Below are 24,275 nucleotides of genomic sequence, written 5' to 3' on the forward strand. Positions count from 1 at the left end.
ATAACATTTTATAAGCAACAATTCACTGTCCAAACTGTGAAAATTTGTCTACACACGTTTACAACGATAAAGAATTTCTGGAATTTTATTACTATATTATTTTGTAATAAAATGTTTGGGAAATATTGAAATCGGAGCTGGGTGAAAAGATCTGCGGTTTCGAGAATTGTTAATTCCTTGGTACCAGTGAAAATAAAGGAATTGAGTATCGGAATCAACCCATCCCTAATTTTTATGCAAAGAAACTTTGAATTTTGATAGAATAGGAAAAACAGGCTTCTCTTAACCAGATTGAATATTCCTTTCTTCTCCATAGAGGCATTAAACTGATTTATAATACTGCTAGAATGGATTGGAAAATACGGAGGCTTACCTTGAAAATTTCATTCTGGGGTTCCTGATTAGAAAGGAACACATATTTAGAAGTATTTGATTGCACTGCAGTCTCGTTCACCCACCTGACAAGCAACTAGACAATCTATTGGTTGAGAAAGATTGCAGTGGAATAAAAATTCTATATAAAAAATATATATATTATAAATGTACATACTAGCTGACCCATTGTAAGCTTTACTGTGGCTTGGTTATTATACAATTAATATTATGTATAAATTTTGCATTATTGTGTATTATATTAAATTCAAGTACAATAATGAAAATTCACACACACACACACACACACACACACATATATATATATATATATATATATATATATATATATATATATATATATATGAATTACCCATGGCATTGCCTGTAATTTGGTAGGCTTTTCATGTCTATGGGCATTTCTGGTTCTAGTGAATTATATTTCTGCATTTTTTGTTCCATAGTTGGTTTTGTCTGGTTTCCTGATCAAGACACTTCTGTGTCACTACTCAACTTGGATATTGAAGTGGTTAATTTTTAGCTAAACAAAATGGACTGAAACTGAATGAAAGTAAGACGCAAGCAATGATTATAGGTAACTTGAGAAAGATTAACTGTATTAATTTTGATACCACACCGAAACTGAAACTTAGCAGTCGTGAACTAAATTACCAAAATAAACTGAAGTATCTCGGACTATGAATACAAGCCTAAAATGGACTGACCATGCGATAATTTGTAACAAATTCATAGTTTAAGAAGTTTGCTTTGTATTTGCCATTCAGTATTAAGATGATGCTGGTTAAAACACTTATATTTCTTCAATTTAACTATTGTGACTGTTGAGCAATCTGAAAGACTTCAGCGTACCCATAATTACTGTATTAAATTTATCTTTAATCTCAAGATGCCATGAGCACGTTTCACAATTTTTCCAGCAGATATCACTCATGAAACTCCAAGAACTACGCTGATTCCATATTCTTTCCATTTTACACTCGATTATCAAAACTGGAATTCCTGTTTATCTGTAGATCACTTCAATTTTATCTCAGATATTTGTGAACAACCTACAAGAAGGGGAGCCACTTTACTATCAATTCCAATTCATATATTAACAATCTTTAATAAGTCATTTATTGTTCAGGCTTGTTGCCTTTGGAACACACTCCCTGATAGTATTAGAAGCATCTGTGGAAGTGACGGGCAGTGTGTGTTAGGTCAAACAGGTTATTTTGTCTGAACTAAGCAATTTTGTTTACATTTTATTATAAAGTATAAGTATGTTACAAGTTTACATTTGTCTGTATTATTATTGTTAATTTACTGTATATGATATGAGGTGTGGTTGAGCTTTACAGCTCTAACTCCACCTCTTTAACACCTTAGCTGCTGCGTCGAGCCAACTTACACGACACCCATGGTCGTTAAGACAGCAGCTGGTAGCCATGTTTTTTTTGTGAATAAATGATTTATTTCCTATAAACTTACTACAACTTACAAAATTGAATTAACTTAACAATGATAGGAAAGATACACTGACCTCTTTTACAAGTAGTGAGGTCAGCGAGAGAAAAAAAATAAATAAAAATCTAAAATATATACAACAATTAATATCCTATTTACAGGTTTAAAATAAAATAAATTTCTATGTCTAGCTTCTTAAAACATATCTAAAAATACGAGCTTCTGCAGCGTCCACAATCATTCTGCGAACCTAAATCAATTATTATATTATACTAATAGTTAATTGTTTACACTAATTTTACTTATTTTCTAATTAAAATATATTAAATTATACAGTTATTAACATGCCAAAAATTTACTGATATAGTTATGATAGTATTCTAAATAAACAACTTAATTCTGGTTTTCTAAAAAGCCACTTTTTTACTTGTGCACAGAATGCCATAAAGTTACAAAATTAGCATATTGTATTAACAGATATATATATATATATATATATATATATATATATATATATATATACTGGGTTATGTTACTCAATAATATAAAAAGTCAAACTGGCTTATTTTTTCACTCAATTTATTATACATTGTATTTGACTTCATTTTTTTAAATTAACAAATATTACTCGTGAATGAATGTTTCTAAAAAATTTCTGACACAAAAATGGTTTTTCAGGACATTCATAACAAAATGTGGCCACCTGTGTCATATTTCTTGCCACATTTCGTCCTTTTTCTTCAGACATTCTTTTGTAGCACATGTTGCACACTTTCCTTGCTCTGCGTTTTCTAGCTCCTTCCCCAACAAAAGATGACGTCAGATAGTGGTGACCAGTCAATTATTAAGATCCGATTTGGGAATCAGATCAAAGGGATTTGACAATTGAATCTGCCGGGATAAGCCACATCATTAATTATTGACTGATCAACAGTAAACAAATGATGGACCGCTAAAACAATTTTCCTTTACTTATTAAAACTCGTAAATTATCCAATTTAGTAAATAATATTTTACTTGCAGTTAGTATTTTCTTTATTTTACGTATGCAGACCTCTGCGAGTCTGCTGTGTTAATTCATGGATGTTGCACTTTTTTTATAGAAACCAGTAGGTACTGATGCTATGATGCGTTGAGTTAGCTGTTGACAGTGTTCTTAGTCTGAGAAACACATATGCTAAGAATTATTTTGCCTGCATACACCTCATCATACTACATCATTATTTCTAAAAATTGAACTCTTCCTTTAAAATTTTCTTCTGATAGTTCCTGAACAAAACCTATTGAATTATTTGTATGGAATTAAACAAAATTACATCAAAATAATTAATTCAGTAAGAGGTTGTTGCATAAAAACCAGCATTTTTAATGAGGTGTTTACTACCTTGAAGTCTTACATAACCCTGAATTGAAAAAGAAACTTGTATTTATCACATTGCATTGAGCATCATAGCGATGACATAGCAAGGGCTGACCAGTCCAGGACATCTGCCAATGCGTGAAGGCAGACCGGAAAAGGGGGAGTGGGCCAGACAACTGAGTTGCAATGAGCACCGTGCTTAACTCTGTATTAAAATTAAAAATTGTAAATAATGCTCCATTGAGAATTGCTTTCTAGCCCGGGACGTTTTCCATTGTGAGATAAACGCTATGGTGACCTGAAGTGCCGTGCGTTTAACCTTGTATTTAATTAAAAACAGTTATATAAAACATTATTTTAACTACCCTACTTGTTATTGAAGTAAAATTCTTACCTAAATGGTACAAATATTGTATTTATATATCACTACTATATAATAATGAGAAAGTGTGTAACAAGCTTATTACAATATTATGGTTCTTAGTAGATATTTCTTCCTCAAGTGAAATAGAAAAATGTGTAACCTATTAGAATTAAATTTTTTTTCAGGTCCTCAGTTGCCCCCAGACTATTATACACTGATGGATGAAGATGAAGACGAAAGAGACAAGGAGGGGGAACCAGAACCGAGGCCTCCCGGCGTAGAGGATGACGAGGGGGAAAGGTTACTGACTCCCACCCCTGACCCCCAAGTAATACCTGCCAGTCAACCAACTGCTGATGATAGTGGCAAGATATCAAATCTTCGGAGGTACCATATATATGCCTATAAGTGTTCAAATTACAGTATAAGCCTTAAAACCAAACATTTTAGTTCAAAAAATTAGAATATAAAAATTAGATTTTTCTTTTTCACTGTTATTTGTTGATCATGGAAATGTAATTTCTTAACAAATCTTTGAATATTAAATTAAACCAATTTCTTTGCTTTTAAAATTAGTGTATATTTTACTAGAGACAATTGGAATAATTTTTTCTTTACAGACATTTTAATGTACATATTTTCCTATGAATTTCTTTATGGCAATAAATTTATCTGAGTGTATGGTAAAGAAGAACTAATAATTTGATGAACCATTCAGTGTTTCCATAGAAAGTAAATATAAATAGCTTACAAAGGAAGACTACTTCTCAAAAAATGTCTTGAACTTTTATTTTAAAGTGGCGGTTCATGCCTTTGTTCAAATACTGATTTTGGATTTTCGCCAGGTGCACGACTGGCAGTGCCCATAGAAAAACAAGCCATGGTATTTCAGTATGCTCCAAAAGACTTATCTCGAATAATTCCAAAGATTCTTAATACTTTCCTACACGCTGCTTTAAAAGTGCTTGGAAACTATTAAGTCAAGGATAGTATGAAAATGTAGGAATGTACATGTGGCTAATGTAAAAAATTTCTTTGTGTCTGAGGAATACTGGTTACTTTTACTCAAGGATTATCAAATAATTCCAAACTCTTTTTTGACTTCTGTTCATTATTTTAGTTTTTGGTCTTTAAGTCCCTTATTTTTTTGTAAAATTTTATCATGTTTTGTTTTATCTTATGTAAATAAATTCTGTAACAGTAATCATAACATTGTTTTATAGAACAAATGTAAAAATTAAAAATAATTTATTTAATTGCCAAAATATATGTTTTCTTTTATTTTAGTAAGAAGAAAATTTTTTTACAAAAGTTTCAGATGCAAAATGTTTCATTTTACTAATCACTACAGTTTAAACTGTACACAATCACAAATTGTACATTCTAAATATAATTTTTATGACACTGTAAAAGATTGTATGCATCTTTATTCTAAATACTGGATTAGGCTCTTGGACTGGAAACAGTGCTTCAAAATATCTAATGAATATGTATTTATGTAATTTTGGAGATTGGCTAAAAGTTAGCCAAGAAGAAGAGGCCCATTTTAGGCATATATAATTTCCAAATTTTAGTCCAATATCTGAATTTTTACAGTTTTGATATTTTTAGTTTGAAAAAAAAATACCTAATTTACCAGAATTAATATTTTTCTTCATTTTTTAAATTATTTATGCTGGAACTGTTTTTTTCATATAAACATTACTTTCTTTAATTTTTTCTACAAGATCCTTACCTAATTTAGAAAAATGTTGCCTGCATAAGTTGTAGATCACTCAGATTTTGCTTACTTATTGTGAAGTGATACATACAATAGTACAGTAGAACCTGGCTAATTCGAACTTCTATAATTCGAAATCTTCTTTAATTCTAATATTTATATTGGTCCCTAGCATTTTCTATAAATAAGTAATGTAAAAATATCGTGGTTAATTCGAAGTTTATTTTGGATAATTCGAACTTTTTATTCAACCCGATGCCAATTTTAAAGTGGAAAGATTCGTGAAAAGACGCTGCACTCTTTCTAATCGCAAGGCACTTGCTTCAAGGTCATTGGACACAGATCTAGCCACCCTCCCGCCCAGTCGGCCGGCTCGGCCGTATGCTTCCGCGCCTATTGTTTTGGCACAAGCTGCGCTGCCTGCAAGGTCACTCCACCCCCACCCACTCCACTCCTCACCAGTTCTTTATTTTGTAAATTGATTCAACCGTTAGTTTCACGTGGTTAGTCTATCTTGACAACTGTGCGGGGTGTGTGAACTTTCTCGCTTGTCGTTTGTTTACATACAGTGCTGTATGTCTTCCGTAATTTTACATATGATTTGTTAGTGTTTGACTCTTTGTTCGTTGAGCAAAATCCACCCCCACCCACTCCACTCCTCACCAGCTCTTTATTTTGTAAATTGATTCAACCGTTAGTTTCACATGGTTAGTCTATCTTGACAACTGTGCGGGTGTGTGAACTTTCTCGCTCGTCGTTTGTTTACATACAGTGCTGTATGTCTTCCGTAATTTTACATATGATTTGTTAGTGTTTGACTCTTTGTTCGTTGAGCAAAATGTCGTCGCCTCGTAATCCTCGAACATACAAAACTTTGTCTTTGGCTCAAAAAATAGCGGCAATCAAAGAAGTAGAGAAGGGGGTTAAGAAAAAATCTTAGATTGCCAAGAACTTTGGAATTCCTCCTAACACATTGTCCACCTACTTAAAGAATAAAGAAAAAATTCTCAGGAGTGAAAGTGAGAACATTAAAGACCGGAAAAGGAGCCAGAAAATCCAGATTTGGACAATTGTGTTTTAAAGTGGTTCAAACAAACTAGGGATAAGAAGATTCCAGTGAGTGGTCCTCTCATAAGAAGCAAAGCTGAACAATTTGATACTGAATTGGGGAAAAAAGATTTTAAGGCTAGTACAGGGTGGGTGGCTTGACGGCTTCAAAGATCGCAACAAAATTTCGTTCAAATCCATTTGTGGTGAAAGTGGAAGCGTTAATCAACAAGAAGCCAACCAATGGAAAACAGTTTTTGAGGAGATGATTCAGGATCGGGACGAAAGGAACATCTTCAATGTTAATGAAACGGGACTTTTTTTTAAATGCACCATTGACAAAACACTCGCATTTAAAGAAAAAAAATGCCACGAAGGAAAACCGAGTAAAGAGAGAATTACTCTCCTGGTTGGTGCAACATGGACGGATCAGAAAAGCTGCCTTTACTAATTATTGGCATGTCGGCTAGTCCCCGTTGTTTCAAGAACGTCAAATCAAAACCTGTGGAGTATGTGAACAGCGCAAGAGCTTCGATGACCAGTCACCTTTTTGAGAAATGGTTGTTGAACTTAGACAAAAAGTAAATAATGTAAATAAAGAATATGTTATGTGTATCGTCAGCGTCTGTGAGGTTATTTATATCCCTTTTGAAACTAATTATGAATTAGTTAAGAATAAATTGATTACATTACTTAATACCTTGATCCTTAGCAGCATTGAGAAATTGACAATCCTCAGTACCATGGTTCTTTTCACTTGATATTTATCAAGCGAACTGCGAAGATTAGTTGTAATAAGGTTAATTGGCTGCTGGGAAAATAAATAAAGAACAGAACATTACAGCTTGAGGCAGCAGTTGTCATATGCACTAATCAGCTATCATAGTATGTGATGGTGGTCTTAGTTATAGTATTAAATATTACTACTACTGTCACAATTTTATTAACTTGTCCTTTGTATTTTCAGATTAAAAACACTAAAAAACAAGGGTTCTGATGACTGTTCTAATGGAGAAGGTAATTCTTCTTCAGATGAAGAAAAGGAGGTGGAGAGTGGTAATAAGAAAGTTGTTAACAGTGATGAAGATGACGAGGTTGAGGACACAATTCTTGAAAGGCTTAAAAATCAAGCCAAAATTTTGCAAGAGTTAGGTGGTGAAATTCCTGAAGAAATAAGAGAACTTATTAAACCACCTCAAGATACTGAAGTAAATGTACCTTCCCCATTACTTATTTCAAAAGAGATAGAGACAAAATCAAATGAAATAGTTATTAAAAATGAAATATCTGAAGTAATTAAAATAAATAACGTAATAGAGAAATCTGAGAAGACTCAGAACTCAGAGAGTTTAAAAGTATCACAATCATTTGCGATGCCAGATCAGAGTAAAGACAATAATATTGAGAAAATTCTTCCAAAACCGATAAGCAATAATACAAAGATAGAAGAAATACTTCTTAAAGAAAAGGCTCCTACTTCATTTTCTTTAATTGCTGGTTATGGAAATGAAGACGATTCAGAAATAGAAGAGGATAAGGTAGAAGATAAACCAAAGGACAATGATAAGCCAAAACCTTTGTTTCCTATTTTGGGTTGTGAAAATGAAAAACCTCAGAGTAAAAGCTCAAAAGTTAAAGTAATTAAACTGTCAGCAAAAGCTAAGGAACTAATACACTCAAGCACAACAACAGGCAGAGCAAGAGCTACAGACTTCATTACAACATCAGAAGGTCTTCGGCCTGCAGGATCTATTACTAAAGGTAATAATTGTTATGTAAAGTAAATGGCTAATTTTGTACTAGAAAACCCATAAAATTAGATACCTTATTTTGTTTTTACAAAAAAATGTATCCGTTCCAATGAGAAAAGCGCATATATTTTGCATTTTATTTCTAATGCTGGTTTAATATTTATCAATCTGTATGTATTACTCTGTACAATAAGCTAAACATCACCTTCATGAAATGAAGATTGTTAACTTTACATGAATGTTAAAAAATACTATATTAACAAAATAAGTTGTTAGAAAAGAGCTTTTTCTGTAAACGTATGAAATTCAAATAAAAAAGCTAAAAAAATAAATTAAATAATTTTTTATTTTAAAATAAAATAAAAAATAAAAATGCCATATATATATATATATATATATATATATATATATATACATTAATCAAATTTGTATTAATGGTAATAGCCTTATTTAATTTTTCAATAAACATTGAATCACAAAAAGTACTTGCTCCGCCAGGACTCGAACCCGGATCTCTCACTTGCTGGGTGAATGTGCTACCATTACACCACAGAGCCCTTACTTTTTACGATTCAATTATATTGTATTTGCCCGTATCTGTCACATGTGCGTTTAAATAACTAAACTAACATATGATCGGAAGACCAAATACCTGTCAAACTACTTTTGTTTACATTAATCAAATTTGTATTAATGGCAATAGCCTTATTTAATTTTTCAATAAACATTGAATCACAAAAAGTACTTGCTCCGCCGGGGCTCGATGTTTATGGTTACTTTTTGTGTATATATATATACACTGTCATTAGAATTATTATTTAAGGTGGTGGTGGTGCAGTTTAATTAAAAATATTCCCTGACAATAGAAAATGAACAACATTTTTTTTTGTCACTCCACAAGGAATTGTAGACATTTGAAGTAGTCATTTTGGACCATTTCAGGCACAATGGAAAGCGCCTAAAGATAAGGATGTGATACTTTTATGATAACTGTGATATATTACTGGAGGCAGTAAAATTTTGTTATTTAAGTTATAAGTTAAATTCCTCACAAAGTTACAAACATGTTAGTCTTTGTACAATTTAAATTTTCCAGTAGTTTTGTCCTGGATGGGACATAAGACACACGGACCAGGCAAGATGTCATCCGAAAGGGTTCCAGAATGGGCCCTCCGTGGCCTGTAGGGGATTTTAAGGGAGTCCCACACTCCGTGCGCAAATGCATTCCCCCTACGTAAAATTTTTTTTAAATAATCCCTGTGGGAGAATGATTTTTTTAGAGAACATATGTAGAGATTCTATGCTGATTTTTAAAAAGGAACCTCATGCCTTCAGATTTTCAGTAAGCTTCCTGCTGGGCTGCTCGTGCAGGCTTGAGCAGGGGCAAGCTCACTATTCCACCTTCCAACAATTCATTCTCTTGCTCTACTGTGTCTCGTGTTCATGCTTGGCCCTATTATAGTCAATAGTCAATAGTCAAATATTCTTTATTCAAAAACATATAGTACATTTCTTACATTAGAATAGTGTCAAGTTTCAATAATATAAAATAAAGACTACATCCAAAACTAAATCTAAAAATCAATTGTTATTATTAAAAAATACCCTTTTCAAATTCCTCTATAGAGTACAAAGCTAAACCTGTCAAAAATGCTTTTAACTTTTTCTTAAATATATTACAATTGTCCTCTTTTTTAATTTCTTCTGGTAACTTTTTCAAAAATTTATTTCCTGCAAATGTTGTTTTTTTTTGTAGAACTCCAGACGGTAACTTGGAAAATTAGACTCATTTTTGTGTCGTGTATTGTACGAGTGAATAAAATAATGTTGATCCCTTAGTGGGTTGTATCTTAGGAACATTATGCACTCATAAACAAATAGCCCATAAACGGTCAATATTTTTAATTCTTTGAACTTTTCTTTGACAGAATCATTAAAATTCAGATGTAACATGACTCTGACTGCTCTTTTTTGGACTTTTAATATTTCCGTGAGGTTTTCCATTTTTGTTGTTCCATATACACAAATGCCATAGGCTATGTGAGACTGGATATGAGAATAATAAATCAATTTTAAAGTTTCCAAACTACACAAATTTAACATCTTTCGAATTGCAAATAGACCTGAATTTATTTTGTTTAAAACCAATTTAGTATGTTCATCCCATGACAAATTACTATCAACCAATAATCCTAGAAATTTTATCTGATCAACCCTCTCAATTACACTGTCATTAATTTCAATATTTAAATCTAAAATTTGATTGGATTGTTTTGTTTTAAAATTTACAAGCTTGGTTTTATCAGAATTTAGAGTTAAATTGTGGTTTTGAAAAAATTGTTCAATACAAGCCAATTCGATTGAGGTCAGTAACTCTATCTCTTCTACTGTCTTCCCTGCAACTTTCAAGTTAGAGTCGTCAGCATAGAGACAAAGTCCTGAATAAGGCTCAAAATTTAAACATTTTGCTATGTTATTTAAATAACGCAAAAAAAGGAGAGGTCCTAAAATGGAGCCTTGCGGTACCCCTACATTTATTGATTCAAGGTTGGATTGAAATTTAACTACATAATTTTTTTCAGTAATGTGGTTAATTTGAACAAATTGTTTTCTATTAGAAAGATATGATTCAAACCAACTTAATGCATTGTTTTTTATACCCAACTCTTGCAGCTTCAGCAATAGCAGTGAATGATTCACACTGTCAAATGCTTTAGACAGGTCCATAAAAATTCCTATTACTTTTTCTCCTCTGTCTATTGCCTCTATAATTGATTCAATAAAGCTTACCACTGCTGTGATTGTTGATTTTTGTTTTCTGAAGCCATGTTGAATAGTCTCCAGAATATCATTATTCTCTAAAAATTGCATAAGTCTGCTATAAACTACTTTTTCATAAATTTTTGATAGTGATGGCAACATTGATACTGGTCGATAATTTTTAATATCCAAGGGGTCATTTTTTTGTAGATTGGGATAACTTTTGCAATTTTGAGTTGATCAGGGAAAATACCACAAATAAATGATGAATTTATTAAATGTACTAATACTTTGCTCAGTTGTTTATTCACAGTTTTGGGATGTCATCATGGCCACTTGAAAATTTGTTTTGAAAAGAGTTTATTATCTTTTGGATTTACATCTCATATGTTTATGTTAAATAAAATATTTTTTCAAAATTAGAACCAAATAAATTTTGCCCACTAATGACCGATAGATTATTGTTTATGCAGGTGCCATTGGCCGTATTTACATTAGCAGATATCATTCCTGTAAAGAATTCATTGAAAATTTTACTTATTTTCAGTGGATTCACAATTACTCGGTTATTATTTTTAATTTTGATGTTGTTAAAGCTCTTTAACTTGTCACCAGTTTCTGAATTTATTATATTCCAAGTAGTTTTATTTTTATTTTTTGACTTCTTAATTTTTTGATCAAAGAAATCTTTTTTAGCTGTCAGTAAATTTGTTTTGTAGATTTTATTTTTGTGCTTACATAGTTTAGATAGATTCAAATCATTTGTTACTCGAGCTTTCTTATTTAGTTTAATTATATTTTGTTTTTCCTCCTTTAACTCTTGGTTTATCCATTTATTCAGAACTTTTTTTGTTTTAAAATATTTCTTTGGAAAAGATATATTAAAGTAGTTGATGAATGTACTGTAAAATATACCAAATTTTTCATGCACAGGTGAAAGAAAAACCGTCTGCCACGTTTCCCTCTCTAATAGTTCTTTGAACATTGCCATATTTTCTTCTGAAAAATCCCTCTTGATATTTATTAAACAATTATTTCTTACATTATTTCTACATGTATTCACTATTTCTAATACTTGACCATCATGGTCAGATAGCATAGTTATTACTCCAGTTACTAATATTTGATATTTTTTTAAACTAGTTAAGAAATTATCTATTGCTGATACAGACCCTTGGAATACTCTTGTTGGGAAATTTACTGCATAATTCATATCAAAGCTTTTCAAAATATTCTTAAGTTTTACATGTTCGCTACTATTTTTTAAAGTCCCCTGCTAAAATAATATATGGATATTTCTTAATAACTAAATCTATAAGACAACTTAATTTATAAGTATTTATATAATAAGTAGTTTTACAATACGGCTAATATTAGTGAGATTTTGATCATATTAAGTTGAGCACACTTTTAAAATTTACATCTTAAATGAAAATATACATGTAGAATGTTGTTATATTAATAGGTTTAAATCCAGCCTTTTCAAATGCGTTTAGACGAGAAAAGGTTCTAAATTACTATCACTGTTATATCAAAATTCTCAATATATTGTTTTGTTTTTTCCCCTTGATGTTCAATATATCAAAGTTCCACTGTATTATATTGTTGAAAAAATTATTTTGGCTCATTATTTTGCTAAAAGTACATTTTTTGAGCAAGATTGGTTAAGAAAACCCACGAAAGCTGGCCTAATTATGCTTCCAAAACCGATCTATCTAAATTGTTTAAAGTTGTTTAGATTTATGTTGATATTAAATAAACACAAGTATGACAACAAAAAGCTTAATTCTGTAAAAAAATTGTTTTCATGAAACAATCATTTTAAAATTTTGAAATCTTAAAAAGATTTAATAATAATACGTAAAATTGTAATGGCTGAATTTCCTTTAGATCTCTACCCATTAAAAAATGTATCTGCTGTAACAATCAAAATTTTGAATTTATTTACTTGTGCGGTCAATAATTTAAATGTTATATATTTTTTCTAGAAAATGAAGAAGAGATCTCTCGAACTGATAGTAAGGTAGAATTTTCAGAACCATTGAAGAAACTATCAAGAAAAAAAAGGATTGAAATACCAGTTGTAACAAAAGAGGAGAAACCTATTCTGCCAAAAATAAGTGTAACTTGTGATACACAAAACATCACAAATGATGCACCAAAAGTTGTTAAAAATCCTGAAGCAACAGAAAGGCCGGCAACCATGCCTTATATCACTGCATGGAATTATAACAGTGAATTGGAAAGAGGAGAGCATAGAGGTTTTGGTTACGGTTATGATTACATTTCTGATAAAAAACCATCAACAACTGTGAAAAAGGGAATGATTCAATTTGTAAAAGCGGATACATTGTTGCCCCAAATTGCACCTGTAGTCACTCTACATGAAAAGAAAGAACCCGCCAAAGAAGAAATAAAACAAGGTAGTTATAAACTAGTTTTGCCCTCTTATTAAACATTAACAAGAATACTTTGATAATTAGATATGGATTAGTTTTAGCTTTCAGCTCTAGTTCTTAGTACTATTTAAACTGGTAGCAGAAAACCATTGATGTACAATAGTGGAAGAAATATGGCTCTTTTCCATCCCCACCCCTGGCAGGATACACCAGCAAACATTACTTGTTCAGTTACATTGTTAGACTCAATCTGCTCTGCTAGTTGACAATTTTTCCTCAAAGTTATAATGTTTATATGTACTAAATTATAGCTATTAGTTTTATTTCCAGAGTCAAAAAGTTCGTTTAAGTCTTGAGTAAGCTTTTTTGGTGCTTGCTGTATTGTTGTTCATATGTATATAATTATATCTAAAGCTGGATTATTTACCGTAATTACTTGAAATTATAGATTTAGGTTTAACACTAATAAACTATTTAAAGAATTTACAGAATTAAACTATATTATAAATACAGAAATAGACTGTATAATGAATAACTTTAAATGGAATAAACTTTATAGCAAATATAACCGTAATAAATAAGAAAAATAATAACTATGGTTTGATCACTTACATTTTATTTTAGTTTGGCAAGTTCCCCATAGGCATTGACTCTGCTGTGCCGTCCCCTTGACACCTCTGAACAAAGAATTTGCCATCTCTGAACCATGTCATAACCAACTTATTTACACTTCTCTCTGAGTTTTGACAGAAATATCTTGTTTTCCGAAGACACATGTTCATTGATGTAGACATGGGTGGGGAGAGTGACATGGTTCTGTTATGCTGCCATCACCTTCTTTTCCTTGAATTTGTTGAGCAAGGTGTCATGAGCGGTTCTTCTTGCGAACGTACTATGAGGGGCGGGGGGTTGTCCTTCTTGAATGATGCAACTCAGTGGGCTGCTGAGATGTCATTTTCCTGGATTACTATTCCAAGAACAGCTCCAACATCCTTCATCAAGGTGAAAACGTTTTCTGTTGGGGTTTCAGGTATTCCGCTTATCTTGACATTGTTTTTTCTTGAGTATTGTTCAAGTGAGCGGACAACTATCTTTCAGTGAAGTTACTTCAGTGGAAAATTCAGCATTCTTATTGTGAAGATTCTCGTTTTCTTTCTTCACAGCAGCTAATTCAATCTTTATTTCTTTAATTAAGATCGTCGATTCATCCATCTTATTGGAGATAAACTACATAGATTCAGAAAGTCCATTTATCTCGTTCCTCGTTGATTTCAGTTCATCAAAAACTAGCTGTTTGAACTCTTAGGACATCAAGGTGTTACGCACATTTCAGATTAAAGTCAGCAGGAGGAGTAATTCTACAGTTCTTACACTTCGAGTCTCTAAACGATCGGGCTTTTGTTCCATTGATGTCATCTATGATGCAATGAGAGTGGAAAGACCACCACACTTAACTTGCTCCTTATCATCATCCTTTATAATTTCTCACAGATACCATAATCAGATAACATATTAAATTAAATAAATTATTATTAAATTAATAAACAAATTCACTAAAATTAAAGTAGTGTGTAGCATCAGATAGAAAAAAGCCCCGACAGGAGCGATGTTCAGAGCGTCTTATCTTATAGGCTGACTGAGCCAGACTGAATAAATTATTTCTTGTGGAAGTTTTAGAAAAAGATTCGGATACAAATTTTGTTTATACTAATTAAAAGTTTAATGTTATGCTAGTCTGTTTTTACAGTAGTCTTCAAATACAGCACCTGCAACATTTTGCCATGTCAATACAATTAATTCAAATTTACATATTTTTAACTGTTTTTTTAATGTCCTGAAAATAGTGTGGTTATTGTTTGAATAAAATCTGCTGGTTCTGGAGCTTTGATAATTCAGGAATGATAATGCTTCAAGTAATTGTTATGGTATATCTCCACTATATTATTAAAATGAAACAAACAAAAAAACAAAAAGATTTTCAATATTGTAAAATTTTAACCATATTCATGAGTTTAATTACAGATCTTTTAAAATCTTGTTATACTCTCAATTCGTATAACCATAATTGTGTTATACATCACTTTTAACAGTGATTAATGATTATAATTCATTGTATAGTCTATTTTTAGATAACAATTATAGTGTTTTATGTAGTTTTGTAGATTATCATGTGTAATGTGTTCACTTATCCTGTTGCAGAAATAATGAACATACTCCTAGTTCAATTTACTCACATCTATGTAATTGGTAGACCTGATTTATAAATTATTTTGCATTTTCCTAAATATTTGAGGTTAAAGAAATAAACATATAGAATAAAGGTATATAGCTGTATAACAAAATATAAATTTAGTATTTTTTCTATCTGAGTGATATGCAGTTAAAATCCATCAGTTTCCAATGACATTTTAACTCATTAGTGGTGTTGAGGTATACTTATTTTCCACGTGTAGATATATTAGCCCACACAGGTTTGCAAGCACTTAATAGTCACATCATTCAGACCGTGAGTGTCATGTGATTATGGGGTTTTTTTTTTGTTTTATGCCAATATTACAATAAAACAACCCAGTTGCATATGAGTTGTATACAATTCTTATATCGTTGGGATCATAGATGATCAGCGACTCATTTAGGTATGCTAATAATTATTGTTGACATTGTAATATGTTCTTTTACTAATTCGAGATTTTTTTCTCAGAGGATGAAGCCCAAAAGCTACAGATGGAACAAACAACAGAGCTGGCTCAAGTAATTTCAGAAAAAGTGAAGTTCCTGTGTGAAGGAAAGGAGGCTGTACCCCCAGTGCAGGTTATGGCAATCCAACTTGAGGTCTGTGAACATATACATATATGTCCACTCTGTTTTTTCGTTAAATTGAAGAGTGTATAATGTACACTTTTCCAGGTTAACCCATTGCAAATCGCTTACTAGATATCTCACAGTTATTATGGCACAGTGACCTCAGGTCGCAAAAGAGATCTGTTTTCATATTTTTCTCTTACCTCTTATAACAGTGTCAGGTAGTTAAAATAACCACCTTTATTAGTCAACTAATAAATAATACATTTTACTTCACTTTGAGTCTTATACCACTTTGCCTTTATAGATGCACATCGAACAAGAACTTAGACAGTATTTTGGTGTTACAAACTAAAGCACTTTGTATTATGTTTCAATTAGATCTAAATTAATTTGTTAAAGAGCATTTTAATGAAACCAGAATTGTGACAGTATACAGTTCATTTATATTCCAACTGTTTATACATATTAAGTCAAATTAGAAAACTTACCAAAATTAGATCTTTATTACAAATATTAAAAAGTATCTTCCATGTGATATACATGATTTATTAATTTAAACCAAACAATTGTCATATAATGGAATAATATTATTCAATCACTTACGCGACAATATTAAAGAAATAATTGGCTTGAATGGCAAGAAAAAACTAAAGACATTTGTAATTAATAAACCACTATACAGGTGATATATTGAAGATAGACTTTGTTAACGTAATCTTAGAGAACAGTATTAGTGTTAATAGTATGCACTACAGGAGTTAGTTAAAGAGGTTTTGAATTATAATTCTATAATAGAGGGACATGTTACTGAGCCATTGTGCAGTGCAGACTTTATGTTCTTTCCTTTCTTGGTCCGTAGTTCAGCAGGTAGTTGGTTCTGTAGTTTCCTGCTATTGTAAGAAGGTTTTTTTCTCTAAAAGAGTCATACAATGTACATGCAGGTTGAACATTGTTGTGTTTCTGAGGTTTGCTGATGAACATTATTTCACCTTGTTTATTTCTTGCATTATCACTTCCATAATATAGAGTGCTACAACAGACAAAATGTAAGAGTTTTAAAAGCCTCCCTACAGCTATCTGATCTTTGCAACCCTGCCAGAGTTCTGACTGCCCTTTTTGAAGTCTAAAAACTTTATTGGAGTTCCAGACCATTATTCTATTCCTGAAATGCGATACGAACATTGCATGCTAGGCAGTATCTGTAGTCTCTTTAATTTGTCTTTTATGCAAATAGACTGCTGTTAATTTTGATGTAAAAATTATGTATGTGATGTATGGTTCTTATCTAAATTGATGCCTATAAACTTAGCTTCTTTCACATTTTAACGTTTAATTGGTGTTGAACTTGATCAAAATTCCCTCCAAAAACTATTTGAGATGTTTTGGTTGTATTATCTACTAGGTCTTATTGTGTCAGTATTGTTAAGCTATGTTGAGACTTACAAAGAATTTCACAGCCAAATTCTTACTTGTCGATTCATTAAGTATTAAGGTTGTATCGTGCACATACATCAGATCTAGCACTGTGCTGTGTAATAGCCTTAGTGGTAATATCTGTGAATAAATGTTTTTGATACTGGTGGTTTTTTCCATTAGTTTAACCGTAGCAGACTATTACAAAGGTTCTCAGATGTAGCACTGTGCTGTGTAATAGCCTTAGTGGTAATATCTGTGAATATCTGTTTTTGATACTGGTGGCTTTCTCCATTAGTCTAACAATAGCAGACTATTACAAAGGTTCTCAGATCTAGCACTGTGCTGTGTAATAGCCTTAGTGGTAATATCTGTGAATATATGTTTTTGATACTGGTGGCTTTCTCCATTAGTCTAACAGTAGCAGACTATTACAAAGGTTCTCAGATCTAGCACTGTGCTGTGTAATAGCCTTAGTGGTAATATCTGTGAATATATGTTTTTGATACTGGTGGCTTTCTCCATTAGTCTAACAGTAGCAGACTATTACAAAGGTTCTCAGATCTAGCACTGTGCTGTGTAATAGCCTTAGTGGTAATATCTGTGAATATATGTTTTTGATACTGGTGGCTTTCTCCATTAGTCTAACAGTAGCAGACTATTACAAAGGTTCTCAGATTTAGCACTGTGCTGTGTAATAGCCTTAGTGGTAATATCTGTGAATATATGTTTTTGATACTGGTGGCTTTCTCCATTAGTCTAACAGTAGCAGACTATTACAACGGTTCTCAGATTTAGCACTGTGCTGTGTAATAGCCTTAGTGGTAATATCTGTGAATAAATGTTTTTGATACTGGTTGCATTTTCCATCCATTCTGCTAATTCTGTCTTAATGAATGTATTCCAGACCCTGGTGGCAGCATTGGATGCAGGAGGGTTGAGTGCCAAATATATGTGGGAGTGGTTGACATCAGTGGACAGTCAGCTGGCCAGTCTAGAGCAGGCTGCGGCCCCACTAGGCTGGCAATGTCAATGGGATAGGTACGTCCTCTCTGCTCTCTCTATCACATTCACTATTATCCTATGGAGAACTTGTGTGTTGCCCATTGTCTCCAGATAGATTGCCTATAATGCATTAGCTGGGAGGTATCAGCCGTAGTTTCTACTTGTGCTTGCAGAATCACCATTCTACTCGATCATATCAAGGTAGGAGAGTGCTTGTTTCTTGTGAGTCTTTGTAATTCTCTAATGCTATTTTGTATAAAGTTTTAGGTTTACAACCTAAACGTGCCCATCACAGTCACTCTTAATGTACACTAATTATAACTCAAGGCATAAAACTTATTGTTGCTTGAACGTTAGTTATATTAAACCCACATGAAATTTGGATTCGTAATTATAAAAGAAATTCTGCAACTCCAAACAGTAGCAACTATATTTATTTCATTATTTGAACTTGCATACATCTCACAGAATGAGTTTTAAACCAGCATGATAAAATTATAACATATATAGCAGCCCTGCTTATTTTTAAAACATTACATTTTAGCATTAATTAAATTTTGAAATAAATAAAAGTTAAGAACTAAATACATGTATAAATGAAAACTATTAAGTAAGATTGTTCCAAGTTCTTTCCAGTTTACCTAACAAAATATATTGGGAACAAAATTTCATCTGAGTTTTCAGCATTGAAGTAATTTTTTAATTTACAGTTGGTTTGACAAGTTTTTTCACCGACACATGCTTTGGCAGCTATGCCATGCTCTTTGAAGTTAACCTGAAATAACTATGAACAAATAAATAATAAATATAAACACAAGAATACATTTGTTCTATCAGTCAGTCATGCCTAAGTCTAAAATCTTATGATTGTATGTTTAATTTGTTCATAAATTGAATTGTTTGTACTTTGGATCTCTCTTGTAATAAAATATATGTGTAAATCCTTTTTTACATATAATCTTTCACCTTTTTTCGATGTCAATAATTTTACTGATATATATTTAATACGTTTTTAATTATGATTAGTTTTTCAAATATACTTTGTAAAATTTTATTTGATAGTTTAATTTGATTTTAAAGTTTCTTTTTAAACCTAAATAATAAATACACAAAGAGTTGTGTTTCTGGCTTAACATCAGCCTTTTAGCAAAATAGTTTATTTTCCTCTAGGAGTGGTGTTTAGGCACCAGGTTTACCTTCTTATGATAACTTTTATACTAACATAATATTAGGTTTTGTTTGCACATTTTAAAAGCAGCATGGGATTTGAAGGAAATAAAGATTGATGATTTGTCTTACTTCAAAACCAGTTAACTGTTTCTATTGTATATATCTGTAACCATTTTCACCTTAAACATGCTTCAGTTCAATTTTTCTAAACAGTTATAATTTTGCTTTTATTAAATACTCTAGATAAAAGGGGGACAAAGGCAATATAGAGTGCTTAGAATAAATACTAATTTTTAATCTTTTAAGTATCAGGAAAAAACATAACTAGAGTCAAGGTAATTGATACCAAGTATTAAAAATAATATTGGAAGTGAGGATAGCTTATTGGCTGAGAGTTAGCAATGCATATCACTTGAGGGACAAATTATATTTCTGCCTATCTGGCTGTTGGTCCGCATGATACTTAAAACTGGACTGACCTGTGGATTTAACATTTAGCATGAAGCATTTCTTGAACCAAGATTTGTATTGTCTTTAAACACAAAATGTGTAATGGACAATGTCAAATTATAGCTCAATATGTAAATATGCATAGCTTAATTTAAAATATCAACATTTTGTAATTTCTGTCTTAAAAAACATTTGACTTAAATATTAGCCTGTCTAACAACAAACTGTATTATTAATTAAAAAGTCTGATACATACATCTTAATAGAATAAAATAAAATGAATGTTATGAGATTATAAAACACAATGTAGCATTAGAGAATACATTGCCTCACAGATATTGTTATTGACCAGAAATACTTGTGTTCTTTTGTGGAACGAGTGAATGTTTACTTTAATCCATTAGTTGTAATAAAACCCTATTAATTGATACTGTATCTGAATTTAGAATGTTTTCGTGAGATTATCAATTCTTTGATACACATGTTATACAGTTTTTATGTATTAATTTGTTTATGAGTTCTCATGATTTCAAGATTATATGCTTTGATCTTGCCTAGGTATCTGCCGAGCAGTTCTCCTCACGTCAGCTACAGTGGTGTTTGCTCAAGTTCCTCTTTACGATTACAATTTTTCACTTCGATATTTTCATATTATATTGTAAGTGTAGATTAAATCAATGTTGAGCATCAATTATTTGAATATCAGAAACTGAAAACCTATTATTAACTGAAGCTTTATACAATTTTATTTCGAAGTTTAATAATGTGAATATCACAAATAATAAGAAGCTTTACTACTGATTTGACCATTAATTTAAGATTAAAAATTAATTAGAATGTGTGTAAACTGATTTTTTTAGATATAGAAGCGTCCTCAAAATTACGAGTTAATTTTGTCTAAGTAATTGGTAATAATGTTATATACTACTTTTTAGAGAGCCTAATCCTAGTTTTATGCAACATTTTATTTATATAGTATAGTACTGTATATTGTTGGGTTTTGACATCTTCCAAAATTAGAATAAATTAACATGATACTTTGAGAATCATGTAAAACAATTCAAAATACAACAATGATCTAATTGATATTTAAAACTGTTATATTGATGATCTATAATTTTATATGCACACTTAGTTTAACCATTTAAAAATCATTGCCAGAGAAAAAGAAGTTTGAATTATGTGATATGCCCTCTAGACATTTTTTTAATTTAACACTTAAAGCACACCATACAGATATGTGCATACCACCAGAGTTGTGGTATATGGTAATATCCATATTGTCTTAATTTTAGTTTATTGGGAACATCACAAGTAAAAAAAAGAGCCGGAAATGTGTAGAAATGCGTAAATGTATTGATTTATATTTTATGATCATCAGTAAACATACTGGTTTGTGACACACTAAAAATAAATCAATACCCGTACTATTCTTTGGTCATTTGTTTGATGATGTGTGCCGCGGCATGCAGATATACTGGATATACAGGGTGTTTGAAAAGTATGGGTACGGCTTAATATTTTAAAAACCATAGGAGATAACATCTATAAACTTCGCACAGTGTCATATGGCTATGTAAACTATTTTTTCTTGGTATTACCATGACATACCAACCATGGGGGGACGGCCCACAGAGGAAAACATGGAAATCTTAAATTGAAGCATGGGTCGAGTGATACCTCATTTGAAAGAGCTCACTTAGTAGAGTTGAATGCCACAAACCGCATCTCAAAAGGTTTATCCAATCAGAAATGGCGGGTTGTTTTAGGTACACATTGTGAAGTACATTATGCGCTGCCATTTCTGACTGGATCGTCGTATTCTGATGCGGTTGGCGGCGTTTCACTCTACTAACCAATGTGTTTTCACTGACTTTTTTTAATTAGCAAATTATGTCATAAATTTATAACACAATAAATAAAACTAAAAAACACACAATATTTATTGTGTGTTTTTTAGTTTTATTTACGGTTGTGTTATAAATTTATGACATAATTTGCTAATTAAAAAAAGTCAGTGAAAACAGATTGGTTAGTAGAGTGAAACGCCGCCAACCGCATCAGAATACGACGATCCAGTCAGAAATGGCAGCGCATAATGTACTTCACAATGTGTACCTAAAACAACCTCGCCATTTCTGATTGGATAAACCTTTTGAGATGCGGTTTGTGGCATTCAACTCTACTAAGTGAGCTCTTTCAAATGAGGTATCACTCGACCCATGCTTCAAATTTAAGATTTCCATGTTTTCCTCTGTGGGCCGTCCCCCCATGGTTGGTATGTCATGGTAATACCAAGAAAAAATAGTTTACATAGCCATATGACACTGTGCGAAGTTTATAGATGTTATCTCCTATGGTTTTTAAAATATTAAGCCGTACCCATACTTTTCAAACACCCTGTATAAATAATGTTGTGATACACCTGGATATATTTCAAACGGATTGAGATATGGAAGTACAATCTTTGCCACAACAATACTTTTTTGAACTTTTTGGAGGATAAAAATATTTCTCCTCCCTTTCTTCAAAGAGGTGACTTTCAATTTTAAAATTTCAACCCCTATCTTGTGATGTTGTTTGAAAAGCCAATTCAAAAGAAATGCAATGGCATGAATAAAACATCTCTATTATGATTCTAGCAAAAGTTATGGGCAAATAACCCCTTACATCGAAAGGTGTAAATTAAGTCCTGATGCACTAAGATGAATTCCAAACGGATTGAGATATCAATGTGCAACTTTCACAATACTTATTTAGATTTTTTATTAACAAACATACTACGTAAAGGGATAAACTGGACACCTCAAAGTCTTACTAAAAGATATCACGCATACATTGTGTTAATAAGACATTGGCATTGTCCCTACAGATTATTATTTTTTGCGTTATTAGCCCGTAAAGTTTTCTAGAAACATTGTACAGGTGTTTTCTTAGTGTCATTGTGTTTCTATTGGATAGACCTTTAAAATTACGTGTCACAAGATAAGGGTTGCAATTTGAAAGTTTAAAGTTATCCCCTTCTACCTCCCTTTGAAAAAAATTTAGAATGAAATATTTTTATCCTCCAAAAAGTCCAACAAAGTTTTAGTAAGTATGGTGAAGATTGTACATCTATCTCATTCCGTTTAGAATATATCCAGGCATATCAGGACTTAATTTACACCCTGTAAATGTATGGCAGCCAGTACTGATAGAATTTTTTGTGTTTTTTTTTATTATTTCTTTGTTTAAGAAACAAAAAACTAATATTCTAAATACACACTAATTGTAACGATGTTAATTTTTTACCACTAAGGGTTAATCCTAATCTTATACAAATAATCAGCCTTAACCTATGTAATACAAACATGTATAGTAACATTTACTTTTTATTTTTTGCTCAATTTCTAGATATATTATTGAAATATGAGTTCCAAAAAAAGTGTTGACATAAAATATTTATATACTTCGAATTTGATAATCTGTGATTAATTTTTAATATATTAGTGAAAAAAAGTAAAAGTGAAACACATTTACAATTAATATTTCGTCATTCATAATACTTGTTCAGAAGTAAGAATAAAATCTTATAGAACAAGAAAAACATAATAATGTATACAATACTCATATTTAGTTGTTGGCACACATCCATAACTTTTGGAAATATTAACCTTGACGCAATATTTGTTATTTACATTTAATTAAAAACGTTAAATGAGGTGTGGTAAATATGAATGGCACTTTTTTATTATATGCTAATCAAAAGGATAGTGGTGGTAGGTATAGCACTCCTGTGTTAGTTTGATGTGAAAAAACCGCTGGTTTATTATACTTAAATAAAGCTGAGAATGTTACAAGAAAATTAGATCAAATTCAAGCGTTAAATTACACAAACATTTTCAATGGTCAGTTTATATTAGAAATAGAAAAATATGTTTTTATTGAATCTTCTAAAGTGGTTTTAGATATACAAAATTAAAAAAGAAAAAATAGAGAATAACATAGCTAGTAAAAAATAGTAATATTTTTGTATGCATACTTTGTATGTATGCATTTGTTATAATGTGCATTTTATATTGTTGATTAAGAAAGAAATTGTAACATATAGATATGTTTAATAAAATTATTCTATATCATAATATTATTGTAGTTGTAAAATCTCGTTATTTTGGCACGACAGAGATAGCACACATGTTATTTAATTGAACTA

The 24,275-nt window shown here is 31.3% G+C and overlaps 1 protein-coding gene across 2 annotated transcripts in view; it reads left to right on the plus strand.

The window, feature by feature from the left end:
- LOC124359483 (formin-binding protein 4-like) overlaps positions 1–24,275 on the plus strand; it is a 68,586-nt gene that overhangs the window by 28,187 nt on the left and 16,124 nt on the right. For both annotated transcript variants that reach the window (XM_046812245.1, XM_046812246.1), the window contains 5 exons: positions 3,749–3,950; positions 7,298–8,091; positions 12,830–13,264; positions 15,942–16,072; positions 18,366–18,499. In XM_046812245.1, the coding sequence (XP_046668201.1) occupies positions 3,749–3,950; positions 7,298–8,091; positions 12,830–13,264; positions 15,942–16,072; positions 18,366–18,499 (1,696 nt within the window). The remainder of the gene's footprint in view (positions 1–3,748; positions 3,951–7,297; positions 8,092–12,829; positions 13,265–15,941; positions 16,073–18,365; positions 18,500–24,275) is intronic.

Source organism: Homalodisca vitripennis, chromosome 4 (genome assembly GCF_021130785.1).
Source record: "Homalodisca vitripennis isolate AUS2020 chromosome 4, UT_GWSS_2.1, whole genome shotgun sequence".
Classification (NCBI taxonomy): Eukaryota; Metazoa; Arthropoda; class Insecta; order Hemiptera; family Cicadellidae; genus Homalodisca; species Homalodisca vitripennis.